Source organism: Electrona antarctica, assembly GCF_951216825.1.
Source record: "Electrona antarctica genome assembly, chromosome: 19".
In the NCBI taxonomy this organism is placed as follows: Eukaryota; Metazoa; Chordata; class Actinopteri; order Myctophiformes; family Myctophidae; genus Electrona; species Electrona antarctica.
The window spans coordinates 18086670-18106983 of record NC_136800.1 but is presented as its reverse complement, the minus strand read 5'-3'; the positions used below and the strand labels follow the sequence as shown (position 1 = coordinate 18106983).

General features: G+C 41.9%; 1 protein-coding gene across 1 annotated transcript in view; it reads right to left on the bottom strand.

The window, feature by feature from the left end:
- The window catches only part of LOC306943016 (MAGUK p55 subfamily member 7-like), a gene marked incomplete at both ends in the record, with an annotated part of 37650 nt that extends 20067 nt beyond the window's left edge, over positions 1–17583 (bottom strand). The window contains 11 exons of the mRNA XM_079529221.1: positions 3830–3874; positions 4746–4807; positions 5212–5408; positions 5780–5854; positions 6090–6175; positions 7661–7742; positions 9447–9584; positions 12694–12747; positions 15742–15819; positions 16638–16738; positions 17559–17583. Coding sequence (XP_079385347.1) covers positions 3830–3874; positions 4746–4807; positions 5212–5408; positions 5780–5854; positions 6090–6175; positions 7661–7742; positions 9447–9584; positions 12694–12747; positions 15742–15819; positions 16638–16738; positions 17559–17583 — 943 coding nt within the window. The remainder of the gene's footprint in view (positions 1–3829; positions 3875–4745; positions 4808–5211; positions 5409–5779; positions 5855–6089; positions 6176–7660; positions 7743–9446; positions 9585–12693; positions 12748–15741; positions 15820–16637; positions 16739–17558) is intronic.
- Between the last annotated feature and the right edge of the window lie 2731 nt (positions 17584–20314).

The following is a 20314-nucleotide window of genomic DNA, read 5'->3' as shown; positions in this document are numbered from 1 at the left end:
AACCATAATAAATATATTGCTCATTTTATATTCAATAAATATATATTCCATTCCATTACATTCTTGAGTTGTCCTGACTGAACAACATTCATCTGAAAACTGTGGTTACCAATTACTTTGTAGATTGATTATTATTACCAGTAAGACACCATGAGGGCGAGAACGCGTGTGCACGCATCCGCCTGGGTGACGGCAGAATGATGGACCAACACTGGCGCTTTGGCATGGGGGGTCAGATCAACATATGGAATTAATTCTGTACTGGCCATATATGGAGCGTGTTACAGGGTTTGATGAGGTCAGATCAATATATGGAATGTCAGAACAGGTCAGCTCCATATATGGAGATCTAAGGGTGGCAGTGTGGGCAGTCGCTTGAGTGTACAGGGTTTGATGAGGTCGGATTCTGTATTGGCCCTATATGGAGCGTGGCGCGAGATGCCGGTTTTCATAGTAAACTGCGACCTACAGACGCAACAAAACATATATTAACTCAGCCCTATATACATTTAGGCCATTTGCAAATAGTGATCTACAAGCTCAAAATGCATTGTGAGCTTGTAGATCTGCTATTTTCAAATGATTAATATACAATTGAATTCTGCACAATGAGTACTTTTACTTTTGGCACTTTAAGTACATTTTAAGCCAATACCGTACTTATGTACTTTTACTCGAGTAAATGTTAAATTCTGGACTTGTATTTATATTTCTTTATATTTAAATGTTGCAGTATTGATACTTTTACTTAAGTAAAACATTTGAGTACTTTTTCCACCACTGACACATTGAGAGAATACCAGAGTACACAAGGGTGACAGCCATCTGTATGAAAAGAAACCCCCGAACACTGCCACCTCAAATCTGTCGACAAGCGCTAGGCTTGCTGCACCACTCCCGGCGGAACGCGAGTCAAAGAAATGACAAGTTGGGAAATTGAGCATTCTGGAATAATTCTGTCACGCATGGCTTGTATAGGCTGTCTTGACAACCAGTGTCTTGTGCATCTGCCATGATGTGAATGTGGTTTTGGTTCCGTTTGGGCCCAGGCCTCCTCGTCCATTATGTTCCTAAACTGATGGTGCCAGGACTGTTTAGACATCAGCTGTAATTTCACTCCGTAAACATAATCTGTCCTTTTGCCCTGCTTTGTTTGTTTGGTCTGCTCTCTGGGTTTGCGAGGTTTTGTTGACATGCTGCTGATGAGTGACTCAAACTGACAATTTCACACAGGGTCCATGCGAGGGTAATAGAGAATGAAAAAAAAGCCCATGTTAGACGGAAAATCAGAGTTGTTAGTTCTGTATGAGGAAATAAGATCTGCACTAAGAGGGAAAACAACATTACAGAGTGTACCGACCATGATCTGATATGATCTGGCATACGCTGAAAAGCAAACAGACACAAAATTAGGAGCAGATCTCCTCCATTGAAAAATACTCCAGCGCTTAACATTAATTAGCCAATTTCTGTTTTCTTTTATAAGCAATGTTAGTACTTGGAGTCCTGGAGGCTCACCCATTAAGACCTGAGGCTGATAACAAATGTCTTCTAAATACTTTCCGTTTTCAGAAGAAAAAGTCGACTATATCAGTCGTGCTCAAACCTTTTCATGTCAAGGACCCCCACAATGATATGTATTACTACTATTTTGCGGCCGAGCCCCATCTCAAAATATTGTATTCCAGGGACCCCTAGAAACAAAGATTTGAGTTAAAATGTTCACTTTAAAAGAATAGTTATATTCAAATATTTGAAGCTCTACAATTGCTTGTATCTTGTATATCTGCTATTTTTGAATAATCACTTCATCATTCAGAGGCCCAGTGCAAATGTAGTGTCAAAATCTATTCTGTTTAACTTTATTTTTGAGTGGTGCAGCCACTCCAATGCACAGCAATGTGTGTCCCTGGCTGGCTGGCTGGCTGGCTGCCTGGCTGGGTCTGTCTCTGGGTCTGTCCATCCGAGCACGGAAATAGCGTTATAGCGTTTGTTGACCACCAAGTGTCGCACACACACACACACACACACACACACACACACACACACACACACACACACACACACACACACACACACACACACACACACACACACACACACACACACACACACACACACACACACACACACACACACACACACACACACGAACATAATTATGTTCACCTAGCTCTGCTTTTTCTTTGCCTTGTCTTCACCTGTGTTTCTACAGTACATGTAACGATTCACTCAACTCAACTCATCGTTGGTTCATGATACAATTTTCCAGACAAATGACACATGCAGTACTTTCTTTCTTTTCAATACAGTAGCAAATGACTGAAACATTTTTTTTATAATCAATTCTCTTACAAATATCCTGTATTTTATTCTTATTTTTTACACCATTCAAATCCAGATTTAAATCGTCACCAGTTTGAATCGCTTTTATGATATATCGTTACATGCCTAACTTTAAGTGCTGCAGCACTGGTATGGGCACAAATGGGGAAGGGGGTGGGACCTAACGACAGGGAAAAGGTAAAAAGAAATCACACCCGTGTGAAATGAGGGGCGCTCTTATTAACATCATCATCATTTTCAAGATGGCGTCCACGGTGGCTAAAATGAGCTAAAATGCCTATAAACTGGGATTTAATATGTAAAAGATCATAACAATTATGCACTTCGTAACTACTTTTAGAATTTTGGCACGGTGTTAGGTATGGGCATAAGGTTTTCAAAAACCATTGCAAACTAATTTGGCTCGCCCCCTAGTGGTCGGTTTGCAATGAAACCACTATTAGATATGTCAGTTGGAACCCCAAATAATTGATAGAATAGATTTTTCAATGGATGTTGTTACCATTGGGTGTGCTAACATACTAAAATTGTACGGAAAACGAACAACTTGAAAGGCATCGTTTTCAAGATGGCATCCACGATGGCTGCCGGGAGCTTCATTTAATTTATTTTTGTATTAAATCGGTTTAAATCATCAGCTGTTTGGATGGATTCTACTCACTGCACTGAGGGGACTGGAGGGAATGCGTGAATTGCGTGCATGTGTGCCATCAATCTCATGGCATATTTCAACCACATATCCCGTTTGTGGGCTAAACATTCAACGAAAATACCCGATCTACAAGCTCACAAAGCATTGCAACATGAGCTTGCAGATCGGCTGTTTTGAGAGAGAGAGAGAGAGAGAGAGAGAGAGAGAGAGAGAGAGAGAGAGAGAGAGAGAGAGAGAGAGAGAGAGAGAGAGAGAGAGAGACCGTGGTTCTGATCAATAACAGTTTGGAGCTCAGACTTAGAGGAAAGACAGAGTCTGACTCTGAACCACATTCATGTGGGGAACCTGGCCCTGCCTGGCCTGAGTAAGATGAAATACAGATTATTAAAATGTAATAATCTGTATTTCATCAATTGTAGGAGTCATATGTATTTAATAATTAAATACATATGACTCCTACAATTGATAGAATGCAACATCTGCGATTCACCTTGCCTCATACACACAAGGGCCTTTTCACAATCAGCCATAGACCCACGCAAAACACGGGCGTACGCAGGCACTGTCAAGCACAAGCACACAGCTCATCCGATCCATAAATTGAATTTGATCCGATCCATGAGCCTAAGCAATCATGGGGGAAATGGTACAGCGTTTCAAAATCTCATTTGCTGTTCTAGTCCATATCCTCCAACTCTCTGAACCACAAAAACTAAATCACATAACCTGATTTGTAAATAGAACTACGGTTCAGTTTCCTGCCCGGGGTTCATTTCATCCTTTCTCCAGCGTGTCGGGGGGGTTATAGGGGGAGAAAGTCAGATATCTCACCAATGTTGAGTCCTGTTATACCCCCATAGTCTGAGTCTTCCATAACTGGAAAAAGAGGAAGCAAGAGAGAGGGGGAGGGAGGATTTATGGATATAGCCACAAGACAATGACATATAGGCTATCCGTAAATCTGAAATATCATACTGGCAGCATGAGCACATGTTCTGAGTTTGACCCAGATGTTCAAATGTCAGCAACAATGTCGCAGTGTAAACAGAGACAACGACGACTAACAACAGTTTTAACTTAAATTATATTCATAGTATGACGATGAACACCGGTGATTGCTGGCGTTAAAGTAAATGACATCATGAGATGTTGTTGAAGCTATTTGCTATCTTAAGTTAAAATAATTATTTAAACGATTTGGGAACAGGAATTGTTTGCTCTGGTCGCAGGGTTTTGAAAAATGAGAGCTACCTGAAATCCATTAGTCAATATTTCAAGAATGAGTTCATCCTTTAAAAGTCTCAATATTTTGTAAGCAGAGGTCTTGGTTTGGCTAATAACGTTCAACCTTTTTCCACAGTGATGTCAAGTGCTGGAACGAAGCTCACTCCCTGTATTGATTGATCATTTCTAAGTGGTTAAACTTTCCAAAACCAGACAAGGAGAACGTTCTATCCAAAGCATATTATCAGATTTTGAGAGGAACAGAACAGGAGATGACAGTACCTTGCTCATCATCTGTGCAGCATGTGGAGAGAACAGGACAGGTTGAGTACAACGGTGGGGGTGGGAGCTGCTCACCCGTGACATTCACTTTGACCGTGACCTTTAGCCACCACCTTTCACCTCTTGTCTCTGGGCCGAAAGATCTCGGATAGGTTTATTGGAAAGTGTTTAATGGGCTCTTTTATTCTTTGCAGGTGGGGGATTTGGGTGGAGGTTATGTGGAGATATGTTTGCTGTTCACCTGTTGGCCTGTTGGCTCGTTGGGACGCGAACAAAGCTTGAGGTCGTTGTAGGGCAACTCTCCTGTAGGGAAACAGGGAGAGCATTTAAAAATAAGACAGGGCGGGATAGCGTCTACGTAAGCTGAGGGCCTTTTTCCCTCAAAGTTGCGCCTTGGGTTGGCTCCCACAGAGTCAGTTCGCTCGATCGCTGCTGGTTCCGGGTGCCTGACACTGTGCAGAGTCAACCACGTCCTTCTTTCTCTTACCGTAGCAGTACAACGTAGCCTGGCTAATAAGCCAGACTAATATCACACAACACTGTCGCAGGAAGGCAATTTATTTTTGCCAACGGCTGATTCGGTCTGGCTTATTAGCCAGGCTAAGTACAACGTGCAATATTGGCAGGAGGTAATGAATGGATGGATACAGTATACCGGCCGGCGTACATATTAGACGACTAATGGATGGATAAATACAGAGACCCACCTTTCGTGGAGCTGTTGTGAGGGTATGAGGCCTGCACGGGTGTTGCCATCTGCATGGTGACAAGCCTGCCACCAGGTGTCATCCTCTCTGCTGACGATCTGGAGGACGTCGCCCCTCTTGAAGCCGAGTGCCGCCTCCTTACAGGGAACGGTGGGATCCTCCCTGGGATCATAGTCGAACAGAGTCCGCACAAACCCCTGGGGAGGCCACAATCAGCAGATACTTATCAGAACCGTGCTATAGTCACAAACCCCTGGGGAGGCCACAATCAGCAGATACTTATCAGAACCGTGCTATAGTCACAAACCCCTGGGGAGGCCACAATCAGCAGATACTTATCAGAACCGTGCTATAGTCGGTGGTGAAGTATTGCATTTTGTTCATATTTCATACTTCTACTCCACTACATCTCGGATTCTAATATTGTACTTGTAACTCTTTATTGTCCTATTTTGGGTATGTCATTATAGGTCCAAAATTAAATCATAGCTTATAGATCTGGTACTTTCGCTATTCGCTATTATATATATATATATATATATATATATATACCTTTATATAAATATACCTTTTTATTTGTAGAAAGGTCTTCCTTGGTGGGAGCAGGAATCACTGTGAATGTAACGTCACCCTTTGATAGAGCCTTGAAACACAAAGGACAACAGCCGTCAATGCAGAGAGAGAGAGAGAGAGAGAGAGAGAGAGAGAGAGAGAGAGAGAGAGAGAGAGAGAGAGAGAGAGAGAGAGAGATATATGCAATATGTAACAGCTTGGTGTACACATATGTTTTCTCATGCCAATATAGCCCATTGAATTGAGAGATAACTTAAATGGAAACAAACAAAATACAAAACATTCAGAGAAACGGCTAGACTAACAAGGAGTGGAAGGATCTCTCTTGGTTTCTTGTTCTCGACTGATACTCCATTGACTTCTTTCAGCTCATCTCCTTCATGGATCAAACCTTTAATTAAAAAAGAAAAAGAAAAGCACAAACGTCAACAAGTTTATTTATGTTGTCCGGTATCTGACATTCACCCTATGCAGATGGATCTAAGGCCTCACTCACACTGTTGCAACATGCATACAACATTTGTCTTGTGTCTTGTCCGTGTTTAATGGCCGCCCCAATGCATTTCCAATGGAAGTCACATGGTTTGACAAAACATTTTTGTTTGATGCGGGGGAGGGGGGCACAACACAGCCTTATGCCTTATGTTTATGCCTCATACTGGATGTGTTGTGTCACAACGCGATGCAACGCAACACATTGTGAGCTTGTAGATCGAAGACATTTGGTGTAGATTGACAGTTGCAACTCAGGTCCATTTCACTAAGTATAGAGGGTTTAATGTTCCCATGATGGCCAGAAACATCATATTTGGGTCTAAAATTGTCAGCTAGGGCGACACATCACCGATTTTGTTTTTGCATTTACAGTAATGCAAATATTTTAATGGACTATACGCCCCAAGACGCAGGTTAATGTGATCAAAAATGTTCAACCACTTCACTACTCCTTTTCTCCAGTGAATCAAATGTACACAAATATAGAAATACTATGCCAAAAGAAAAAAGAAACAACGTAAACGTAGATTTATTTATGTCATAACCCCTTAATTGGTTAAATACAGTTAAATACGTCCTTGTTCAGAGATCTGATAGCTTGGGGGAAAAGGAGTGTGAGTCACCCTGTGGTGGCTTTGTGGCAGCGCAGCCTGACCGCAGCTCAGAAACCTGGCTCAAGTTGATTTGTACTTGAGTTCAAGTGAGTAAAATTAGTGAAAATAGCAGCTCAACAAGTTTAGCGAAGGGCTTAAGTGGTTCATTCATAATGTACCCTTTCCCTTCCCTGAAGTGTAGTGTAAAAAGTTAAGTACAAATTTCAAATGTCAAAAGTACAATAGCCTATCTATCTGTCTTTGAAATGTAGTGGAGTGAAAATCCTAAGTATCCAAAAAAGCACAATTATACTCCAAGTAAAGTACAGATACACAAAATTGCACTTAGGATGTGGGCCTGTACAGTACTCAACATGTACTTTTTTAATGTCTGTGCACCACAGCTCCGATGTTAGGAGAAAGGAGGGCAGGTGAGAGGGCATATCCAATCACAGATGTTGCATTCTATGACTGCAGGCCCCTCAACACAACCAGATGACTCAACTGTATCTGCCATTCCAGATCCAGATCCAGAACCACCCCACCTCTTCCTTTGAAGTAATGCCAGGATTGTATTATGCACCACAAAAAGACTTGATTTACACTTATAGTCGCACGTGGGTGTCATATGCACCAGACATAGCTGATCTATAAGCTCATAACGCGTTGCAGCATGTGGCGTTACTTGGGACGTTGCAGTTAGGCCATCAGCTAACTCCTGTGGGATAACAACAGCACAATATGTTTTCATTAGACTTCTGTTATGAACAACAGTTTGCAATGCTCACCACTCCTCGCTGCAGCTCCGCCTATCATGATCCTTGCCACAACAATCGCTCCAGTGGATTCATCCCTCTTAATTGTGGCCCCCTGTGTGTGTGTGTGTGTGTGTGTGTGTGTGTGTGTGTGTGTGTGTGTGTGTGTGTGTGTGTGTGTGTGTGTGTGTGTGTGTGTGTGTGTGTGTGTGTGATGGAGGTGCAGGTGGGAGTGGTGATGGATGGAAGGAGGGTGAGCAAAGAGACAAGCCAGTGGCTGATGAATAGATGGACGGCAAGAGAGCCACAAATGGACGGCGTAGAAATTAGGAGCATGTTGGTTCTATTAAGAGTCCAGACACAAATACTCCCATAAAGTCACTTCGTTCCAGCGAGAGTTATTTGTATAAAGACGTGGCCATTTAGGCGGCCGGCTGCGTTTTGTGCAACGAATGGCTGGAAAAGGTTATCCAAATCAGCATTATTTTCAACAGATGTTGAGTGGGTTGAGCGGGAATCACAATGGAAAAGAGCATCTTATGTAGTTGACTACAATCAACTAACGGCGGGGTGTAACCCTTCTGTCTGGAAAATGGCCACACGCTGGATCAATCAAGGAGGCATGTCACAAACGGGTCAGTCCCCTTCCATCTAGTTTTGGGATCAATACAAAAGTATGTTCTCCATTATTGGCAATGAATGGCTGGTCTGAGCTGAATCGTTGACACTTAAGCATGCACATATGGACGCATGATATACACCGTGCACGCACGCACGCACGCACGCACGCACGCACGCACGCACGCACGCACGCACGCACGCACGCACGCACGCACGCACGCAAGCAACGCACGCACGCACGCACGCACGCACACACACACACACACACACACACACACACACACACACACACACACACACACACACACACACACACACACACACACACACACACACACACACACACACACACAAACTTTTATAACAATGTGTAACTGCGGAGTGTCACAGCAGATATATGGCAACTGAGATATGGAAGAATTGCCTTTAGAAAGGATGAAAAAAGTTTGCAGCAGCCCCAGAGACAAAGGTGATCCAGGCCGTTGCACAAACCTCTTTCCTTATGTTTTCCCCTCCAGCCGGGGCTTTGGTCCTGGCTACACCTTTGCATGCGTGGCTTTAGTGGTCTCGCATTTGACAACATGACATAAATTCAGTGGCCGCACAGACGCATTCTGTTTGGACTCTCTCTGACTACTTTTTCTTATTGCTTTCAACTGTCTCGGTGCGTCAGATGTTGTTGCTGGACAAATTGCACGGTTTCAAGGCCAGTCGCCCTCTTACATGGTTGTCTTAACTTTAATACCTGCATTTTTCTACATCATCCATATGGGCTTGCTTGTTTTGCATGCCGCTGCGATGCTGTACATGCAGGCCTTCAGGGTGACCAAATTAGAAACAGGCTGGCATAGGGCTGGGAATGTCACACTTGGTTTCCTTGAGCATGTTTTAAACCTATTCCTGGATTGAGGGGGAAAACAACATTCAGCTGGGTAGAATCCTGTTTACAGTCAGGCCAAAACTAGGCTTTTTGTGCGTCATGTTTCAAACCAAGGTTTTAAAAGCGTTGAGTGATTTATCAGAGTTTAAAATGCTCTTAACACGATGGTTCCACTTGTAATTTGCTGTTGACTGCTCAGCAAATAGAAGTGAAATTCATAGCCCAAAGCTGCACAAATATGCTGAATTTTGCAAGATGTGTGTAGTAAAGCTGATTGAACTTGTATTTTGTAAAATAAATGTATGTAGCAAAGCTGACCAGAGGTTCCTGGGTTTTGACCAAACTGACAATCTTTACTGAGTCTTCATCATCTTCCTCCAGGACCCAATCAGGTAACGAGGGCAGCACAGGCTCAAAGACTTTCTGTGCTACAGCGTCATGGACCCACAGCAGACTCTGTATGGGAGACAGAAAACAAGATGGTGTCTACAGGTACATCCTGATTTGTAGGTACTTTCTTGGTACAGCACAAGCCCCCAGTGAGGCTCTCCAACGTTGAGGCGCTCGGCCCTAGTTATGACGAGGAAACCCTGTGCAGCTGGGGTTTAACATTGAGCGCCCGTTTGCACTTCCAAATTTTGGTGTCCAAATTGAAGAAAAAAAAAACGCGGAAGTAGACGGTTCTTCCGGGTGCTTAACTGAGCAACTTCCACTGAAATGAATAGCGGGGGGCGGGGCTGTCGCTCCGGTTCAGTCTCTATCCTTTTAATACTCTATGCTGGTACAGCATCATGTCTCGCAACAATAATCGCATATCCACAAGCTCTTTCTCAAACATGGTCACCAGCGCTCACTTTAATTCCCTGAGCAGCAATACAGAAGACACACGGACGTTTCTGTCCAACGGCCTTCCTCAGCGCTTTTGCAAGATCTACAAGCTCACAGTGTGTCACGGTGCAACATGTGAGCTTGTAAATTGGCTATTTTCGGTAAGAAACCCTGGCGGTATCCATGATGTCAGGACTATGTGGCAGCGGTGGCCGAACGGATAGCGGCGCGGTCTAGATACCGGAAGGTTCCCAGTTCGAATCAGCCGTCCGACACGTTAAAATTACCACCGCTGAAATGCCCTTGAACAAGGCATCAACCACTACGATGAAATGTGTTCTATGAGCAGGGCCTGGCTGGAAACAAGTTATTGAGCTTAGCCCAGATACCCTGGGTAAATATAGATTTCATTTCATTTCATGTCATACTGTATCCATAATGTGGGTAAACCTTCAGCCCAAGCTGCCCTCCATAGTTTTCCTGTATAAAATTAGAGCTCTAAAAAGTAAAACATATTCACAGTAAAAGAAGGGAGGGAAATACTTTCTTGGCCGATCTGCATCACATTTCTTGTGCACAAGGTGACCATTTGCAGACCGCAGCCATCTTGCCATCAGAGTTTGGAAGCACACGTTTTAAAGCAATGTCCTCATGCCTCCTGCATTATGTGCAAATTCAAAACAGGTGGTATGCAGGGCAGTTGAGTGATATCTAACGAGCACTTCCAAACTGCAACACTTAGAAAAAGAATCACCTGCAAGGACAGAAAGTAGCTCATAACCTGTCTGCAGTGGATTTTTATGAAACAAACACTTTGAGGATAGAAAGAGGATAATTCAAGCTTTTCGTACAGTTGCAATGTTGGTGAGTTTGACGTTGTGTAATACAATCAGATAGGACTTTTCTGTTTGGATGAATGGGCTATAATGGGAAGTTGCACCTTGTTAGCACCTTGCCATTAACTTATATGGTAAGATGGCCGTGGTGTGCATATGGTCCATAGTTTGAGAGAGAGACTAGCCTGGACACACAGACAGACACGCAGACAGACAGACCCTTTCCTAGACAGCTTTACTAAAAGGAGCCATGCCATAAAGGAAATCTGTGTTTCATTCATAGGTGCTGAGTGCTGACCCAAACTACATATAGGCCCGGCGTCATTTTAATGTGTCTATGAGCTAATCTATAGAGTGCTAACAAGGCCAGGGACAACCCATTTCAGATCATGTTAGTTGGTTTTGGCTGTGTGAAAAGCAAAAAAAGAGAAGAAAAACATAGTGGAGTAATGCAGTTATTGCAGTATATTGAAATATTCTGGATAGAGTGCACTTAATAAGCCATTATGACGGCAGTGCAATCCTCAGCAGGAATGTACTCTCGTTTGGGAAGCGTGAGGGGTGAGGAAACATCTGCTCATCGGCTCCATTTTAACAATCAGCCAATCCATCTGTCAGTTAGTCTACTACTCGTTATGCACGTGTCCATCAGTGGCTGTGAGCTGCTCAGCTGGCGCTGCCAGAACACATGAGACAGCGTGTCTCTGGTCACTTTCACAGAAACAAACATTAATTTACAGGATATTATATCCAGTGTGTGTAGCCTATGTGTGAGCCCCTGACCCCAGGCCAAGAACACAGCTCATTAAGGCTGTTTCAACAAACCTGTTGGCAGGTGGTGGAAAGAAACTAAGTACATTTACTCTTAAGTTCTCTACTTAAGTACACTTTGGACGTGCTTTTACTCCGGGTTTTTTTTAATACTCTCAGGCGATACTTGTACGTTAGTTTTTACTCCACTGCAATTATTGGAAAACTTAAAGTTACTAGTTCATTACAAAATATAACCAATTCAACTCTATTGTATTAGATTGAAAAGGTTTGGTTTTAGTACTTTTACTTTAAGGTTATAGATGCCTCAAATACAATACATTTTGAATAGGCTTTCATCTTCATCAGAATGCATTGCTACTTTTGAAAAAGTAAGAAGTCCGAGTACTTCTTCCACTTCCACCACTGTCTGTTGGGTCACTTCGTTTAGAGCATCTCAGACACTGTATGTATGGATGGACTGTATGTTTGTACATGTATTATTATGTGTACCATCTGTACAGAGAGACCACATAGTAGATAGTGAAACCGCCAAAAACAAATCGACATTGGGCCTCAATCACAAACCATTAAGCAGAAGACATTTCGTCTTACCACTTATGCCATATTTTGTACTTAAGCTAGAGAGAGATAGCTGTTCTACAAGCTCACAGCGCATTGTATCTGCTATTTCCAAAAAATAGTGAAAATTTGTGATGTGCCCAATCAGCACCAGATCTACAGAATGTAGCTGTGCTGAAGGTTGCTTGTCAGCAGAGAGAAATGTATAGCCTACTGGAGCACTTGTATAAACCGCTGTGAAGGAATATGAGTGAACAGTAGGTTATTATTCAGTGTGGTACCAAATACCAATGGAAAGGAAATTATACAAATGCTTACGACCGCCTTAATTTTTCATTTTAGAAAATGGCATACAATAGCAATTACTACTATATAGCTGTGAAAACAAACAAAACGTGTGTGTGTGTGTGTGTGTGTGTGTGTGTGTGTGTGTGTGTGTGTGTGTGTGTGTGTGTGTGTGTGTGTGTGTGTGTGTGTGTGTGTGTGCGTGTGTGTGTGCGTGCGTGCATGCATACTACTTAGTTTGAAGTTCATGTGCTCCTAGACTCGTGAAAGGGAATAGCCCTGACCTTAAAGTGGGGTTTAGATAGCAGCTCCACCAGTTCTGTGACCTCAGCTCTCCTCTCCATAAAACCCAGATCTGACACCAACTAGAGACAAAGAGAGAAATGTGTGTGTGTGTGTGTGTGTGTGTGTGCGTGTGTGTGTGTGTGTGTGTGTGTGTGTGTGTGTGTGTGTGTGTGTGTGTGTGTGTGTGTGTGTGTGTGTGTGTGTGTGTGTGTGTGTGTGTGTGTGTGTGTGTGTGTGTGTGTGTGTGTGAGAGAGAGTGAGTAACAGACAGACAAATGTATGCACACTGTACAAACATACCCACAGGCACACACAGGCATGCACGGCACACACATAGATTAGGCTACTACTTAAACTTTTCTTGTGTAAATACTGGCTTTAGAGAAAGAGGTGGTTATCATTTACAGATTGCAGTCATAATGTGGCCGTTCATTTGTTTTAATATGAAATACATTATGTTCAAATGTACTGGTGTTGTATTTTATATACTGTACATGATGTGTGGTGAGAGAGAGCGAGAGAGCGAGAGAGAGACAGACAGACAGACAGACAGACAGACAGACAGACAGACAGACAGAGGCATACTTTCATTATTCATACTACAGACAACATTAAATTACAGACATACTGTACTGTACTGTACTGTACTGTACTGTATATGATTTCATGAGCACATGAGTGTAGCTTCCACCTCCCTGCTAACAGAGGTAGACAGAGAGATACAGACAGACCAAAGGTATTATAGTTAACTAAAACTAACGGAATAATGAAAACTAAAATTGAAAAAACATAATTGAACTAAATAAAAACTAAAATATTAAACCAAATCAATAACTAACTCAAACTGTAATGTGTAAAACTAACTAAAACCAACTTATATATAGGGTATGCGCGTGACATCATCATCATACCCGGAAGTTATGCGGGAATGCCTATTGAGTGACAAAAAAAACTATACTTTCTGGTCATGACAGTATACATCCAAACAGAAAAGTCTGATTTGATTGAATTAAATGACTTTAAACAACATTAAATTAACTTTGCCACTCGATTTGCCACTCAACCTGCCATTCACTTTATGCATGCTCATACCCTCTATTGAAACTGAAATTATAGACAAAATGCCATTAGTTTTATTTTGTGTTGATATATATTTTTTAACATTATAGGCCTACTTACTCTGACCTTTTTGAATCCTGCACCTGACAAATAACACAACGTATGAAAAAAACGAAAACTAACACTAAAACTAATAAAAAACAAACTAAAACTAAGCATCTTGTCTGTAACCATTATCCACTTTCAACCAGGCATCCCTATTTTGAGCATAGACGAACAAAAATTTATATATATATATTTCTTTTTTTAAAACAGCGCAACAAATTCACAAGTTCACAACGCATCACTATCTGACATGTCTTATGAGACTTTTTTCATGTGCCACATTCTGGTCTTTTTTTTCTGACATGACGCCTCTATCTGAAAGGTTACCCATCCAGCCTTGACCACCGGCTATATAGTACGACAACTGGCAAGGCATGGAGTGTGACTGAGCAAGTTGCCGTCCTGTCAAGCGTATTACTGTAATGACTTCTACTGCTTCAAGATGTCGAGGCACGCTCCAGAAACACAATGTATGAAGGTCATTAGTTTCCACTGTGAGCAAACAGAAGCCTCTCTGAGGGGAAACAGATCCATGGTTTGGCCCCTGCAGCCAGGCATGTTGATTTAAGCCAGGCGGAGGGTGTCTGTCGACCTGAATCTGAAGCGCAAGGAGTGAGAGGAACGAGATGGAGGGCGAGGAATGATAGACACAGGCGGGGAACGTAACATGCGGAGGATCGTGTGCAACATAGAGAAGTTCAAAGTCACAGAAAGTAAAGTGTGGCGATGGTTGGGGGCTCGGGCGGTAATAGAGAGGGATATTGAGAATGTGGAAGTATGGAGAGCAGGATCCGGATGTGTGTAAGAGATGGGAAGAAAAGGGGTGATCATCGTCATAGTAAGGGAAAGGCAGGGTGAGAAAGGTGTTGCACCAGCATTCATCCTCTGGTTCAAGATGACAAACAAGGAATACAGATGTGACTCAGAGCAAAAGAAGTAGAGTGATTCATCTTACGTAACGTAATGTACCTTTGATTTAAAAACGAAAATTATACTAATTTTTGTTTTGTTTTTAATCATATATTTTGTAACCTAGAAATACAAATATATTTGATATACTGCATATTATGTTGGGCACTTTAAATACATATACATACCAAAGAGCAAAGACATATTTTATTTGAAGTATAAAATGTTCTAGTTTGATCCAGTGCAGAGCAAAGAAATGTAATTCATACAAAGGAATTACTGGCAGCAGGTATGAAGAGGGCTGGTATATGAAATAAACTTCACTGCTGAAAGGAATAGGGAAGAAGTAGGAGTCGTTCTGGATGATAACTGGAGTGGGAGTACTCAGTGTCACTTCATCTTAGATCTGAAATAAATTGTATTCCCTCAACCTGAAACATTAGCCTCGGCACTAAATGATTTTAGCAGCTTAATGCTCAACACTGTCCTTGGTGACCTCACCTTATGGAAGAGAGTTGTAAAATGATATCTATTTTTAAAACGGATAACTTTTGCTAAAAAGAAACAAGGGTTGCCACCAATAATATTCAAGATGCGTTTTTTGGGGGAGAGATAATGAGATATATATCAAACCCCAATGCAGATCGAGCAGAGTTGAGATTCCACAGATGTTTCTAGAGAGTGGTTTGATTTATGCCTCATATCGTACCGGTGTTGTGCATAGAAAAGAGCTGATTTACAAGCTCACAATGCATCGCGCTGCGACATGTTGCGAGCTTGCAGACTGGCTATTTCCGTGTGCAACACTGGCGTGCAGCAGGATATAAATCAGTCTAGTCTTCTCCATACCACAGGAAATAATCCACACAGTGAAATATCATCCACCTTCTCTCTCCTGTCAAAACACGTTCTCTCCTCCTCCATATAGTGTGTCTGCCTGCAAAAGAAGTTTGGCGACCGGCACTTTTACTTACATCAGAACCCAGACTAGCCGCATGCTCTTGGATGGGAATGGGGCTCCGCTTCTCAAAACGTTTCAGCCGCTCGTGGATCTGTCAAGGCAGTAAGGTATCACAGTCAAAGCTCCCGCTACTACTGGCACTCTGTTTGGGTAGGGTGGGGTGGGGGACTGTCGTTCAAACATTGGTCTAATAGTTCAACATTACAAAAAGAAGATCGGTGTGCTCCAATGTCTGTCTCCTTTTAGCCTTTATGTGAAGTTACCCAGATGCTCTTTGCTGATCCAAAAGTCTATCGAGTGAGCACTGGGATTCTCAAGGAGCTGGCTGAAGTGTGCAAGTGTGTCTCTACACATACACAATATGGCAAAACTTTCTCTGGATCATGGAGAATTAGAATTCCGTGGCCAGACCAGACCTACCCTTAAAAGCAATCAGTGAAAAGCTCTTTGTTTTCATGATGTCATCTCATCTCCTCGCTTCAGTTGGGTTTTTGAGGAAACATTATTGAGTCAGAGACAAGGAAAGGAGCATACAACTGAGACACATGCACAGACATTTGCAGTGGCCTAAATCAGGGGTTCCTGACCTTTTTACTTTGGAGCCCCCCTTCATACATCTGACAAAAGCTGAGACCCGCCACCTGTGCACACACACACACACACACACACACACACACACACACACACACACACACACACACACACACACACACACACACACACACACACACACACACACACACACACACACACACACACACACACACACACACACACACACACACACACACAGCCTCCTCACACGATCTTTGGCAACGGACACCAGTTTGGGAAACACTGTCCTAAATGACAGCTATCATGAGTCATGACTCATGACACACAGACACATTGGACGACAATGCAATGCACCTTGAAGAGCATGTGGAGTTTATTTTCCATCAGAATGCTGTGGAGGAACATGTAGTCCTCCTCTCTGCTATGACACTCGGCTCTGGACATCACTGATGATAGCAACCAGACAGACAGACAGACAGACAGACCCCCGTGGGGGAAATCAGTTGCCAGAGGCAGCGCAGCACAACAGTTTTATGATCAGATACTCCCACTCACTCACTCAAACCATGTGCGCACGCACGCACGCACGCACGCACGCACGCACGCACGCACGCACGCACGCACGCACACACACTTGCACACTTGCACAAATGCACAGGCTCATTTGCACCTGCATCTCACCTTTATTTATGAGCGGGGTGTTGAGAAGGTCAGGAGGCAAGGTCAGAGGTCATGGGACAAGAAGTGAGAGGTTATAATGTTGCTGTGATGAAAGCCTCCCTCAGGCTGTACTAGACATACACAAGACACAGGGATGTTACTAACTACATGAGTCTATACAAGACCAGTGGGGGAGAGTACTACATTTCTTTACTTTAGGTAAAGAAATGTAAGTAAAAGTATAAATTCTGCAATGTAGAAAAACACTGTTACCAGTAAAAGTCTGCTAATCAAAATTGACTTGAGTAAATGTACAAAGGTATTGGCATCTCAATGCGCTTGTACCAAAAGTAAAAGTACTCATTGTGCAGAAGCTTTCTGTTTCACAGGATTCTGAGTGAGTTATTTTAACTCAAAGAGAAACGATAAACACTGGATTAACTGCAGTTAATGAACACTGAGGGTTTTACTGTGAACCTTTTCCTGTGTTCACTGCCTCGTCTGTCGTCTTTACAACTGCTGTCTTTATAAGGGCAAGACATAAAATGTAAAACATATATTAAATAACAAAAACTTTTTTTCCCCCCACAACTACCCTCCTCACATTGCACATACCTCTGTACTCTGATTGGCTCATCATTCTTGTTCTGTGAAGGAAACAATGTGGAGGGAAAAATTCATGTATCAATATTTTTACGGGTAGAGTATGTACACTCATCTGCTGTAGGTTCTCTTTAAATTCAGGACCAGAGAAAGAGAGAGATGTGTTCAATATGTGATGTGATGCAGTCTGACTCTTCCTTTGGCCCATCACTTCTTTTTTTCCACTGAATATGATTTGGTTCAGAACCCTAAAAGTTGGTTCGGAACTCAAACCAAAAAATGGCCCCCGTTCCGTAACAGCACCACGGTTCCAAGAATATAGAACGGCTCCAGTTCTAGAACCAAAGTTCTACTGCTATAAAACCTGTTCTTCTGTGATATTACTGCCCCCTAATGCTGATACACTGTGTAGGCCATTTCATCTTTGCACTTCCATTTTCCTTGAGGCAAAATCCATTAATCCATACAGTATTTACAACTTGATGAGAGATGGTTTGTCAGAACTGCAGTGGTATTGATTTGAACCCTGTATGAAGTGAAATGTATAATAAGATAATAATGAATATTAATTTGTCACAATGCGTTATATAGCATGTCACATTTAGGAGGAAAATGTCCTCTGGTCAAATGCATAGCCTACTAATAGCGCTTACCCCTGTATCATCAAAAAAGTAACTCAGACTCGCTTAAATGACCTTGTCAATGATCTGTTTAGCCTTCTGATGAAGATTAATTTACTAACCTGGTTAAATGGAAGTCATTATTGATCACATTCAAATAAAACATGTTTGTCAAATACAAACAAATAGTGATCATTAGCTTGTAACATTTCCAATCTACCTCTGGTGATAAATTAACTACCAGTACTTTCAACCTGACATCCCTATTTTGGGCATGTCATTAAAAGTTTAAATAAGTAAATAACAAAGTCAAAGATTAACAAATGTTTTCAAATTTCAAGTTTAATATCTATAAGCTCACAATGCATTGGGATGTGAATCCGCTTGCAGATTTGTTATTTTTGCTATTTGTCACATCAGTGGTCACTGGTTCTCAAACATTTTCATGTCAAGACCCTCACATTGATACAGATTAAGCTGGGGACCGCTCATCTGATAAGATTAGGTTCCAGGGAACGTCACAAGAGAAGATATTATAGTTGTTACTGTACTGTATTTGATTAAGTACAGAATTCTAGGTCCACTGCAAGATGGGGAGAGAGATAATATAATGTACACTGTCATTGGACTATCTTCTAGCTTGTGAAAAATGATAGTGAAATTAACCACTTTTATAGTCTTCCCTATTTTGAGCAAGTCATAAAGCAAACATCAAAAATATAGCAGATCCGATATATTTAAGAGGTGGTTCCAAAGTTTGCTGGTGACACCCTGGACCCCACTCAAGGACCCTTGGGGGTCCCCAGACCCCACTTTGTTACAAATAGTTTAGGCTAAAAGTGGTTAAGAGAGTACAAGGTGATAACTGGACCTTGAACTTCTACTCACTCTAAAATGCAAAGTCTTCTTCGAACAAACAAGCAAACATACACAATAAACAAACAGACCCTACCTTTTGTGTACATGTGTGTTCATGATGCCAAACTGAGATGTTGTTACTCACCACATTCCATGCAAATCAAGCAGGCTCTCCTCCCGTCTATAATAAACTAAGATTTACTATTTACTCAACTATTTGAGTGAGATATGGTAGGCTACTTACTAATTTCAGAGAGAGAGAGAGAGAGAGAGAGAGAGAGAGAGAGAGAGACGAGCATACACAGTGAAAACCACTCAAACAGTACGTAAAGCCTAATGGCTACTCCATCGTGTGCAGGTTCTGCACGCTGGAGCAGATCTACAAGCTTACAGCGTGTCGCAATGCAATGCTTTGTGAGCTTGGAGATCTGCTATGTCGTTGAAGATCATCATACAATGACGTATACTGTAAATCAACGCAGCCTGATTCACAGAACAGTGTCAGCTCTGACCTATATGTACCAACAAGCAACTAGTCAATAGCTACAGCAATAATGGAGCATAGGTCAGTGAACACTTTCCATGTTATGACTGTTGTACATTCATATCATTGGATCCAGTTTTATTTAAGCTTAACCCATGATGGGATTTAGAATTGGCCTCAGGTCTAAATGGGATAAGCAACCCAGTTTACTATTGTGACATTTTACATTTATTTCTAGTCTACTTTTCCCGTGTGCTGGCATTCCATGTCACTCACAGACAGATACACTTCTGACAAACATTTTAGACATTTAGGACTAATGTGGAACATATCTATTATCATACATATCTAACAGTGTACTTTACTTAGATGTATTGTTGATGGCTTCTTGTGTCTTGTTCTAAACTTTAAAGTGTTCTAATTGATTGACCATGTCTCAGAAAGTAAGGAAGAAAGGAAAGATTGGATGAAAACATAATGGCTCCCATATGGATCTCAGATTTATTTATGTATGCTTTCATTAAAGGTAGGGTATTAAGTGATATTCTTTGGTTGAAACAAAACGTTTTTGAGGGGTGCTAGCCCCTCCAATGCATGGCTTTCTGAAAGTATGTCATGTGGCAACCAAGTCTATGGACTTTATTGTTTGTTTAGGTTAGTTATGATGTAATTCTTTGCCTGCCAAGTCTATGGACTTTAACATTTGTTTAGGGCAGTAAATGACAATGTAAGACTTCATCTTAATATAAATTAATCTTGTAATAAATGTGTTCTATATCACTTCACACGTGTGATGTTTTGTAATC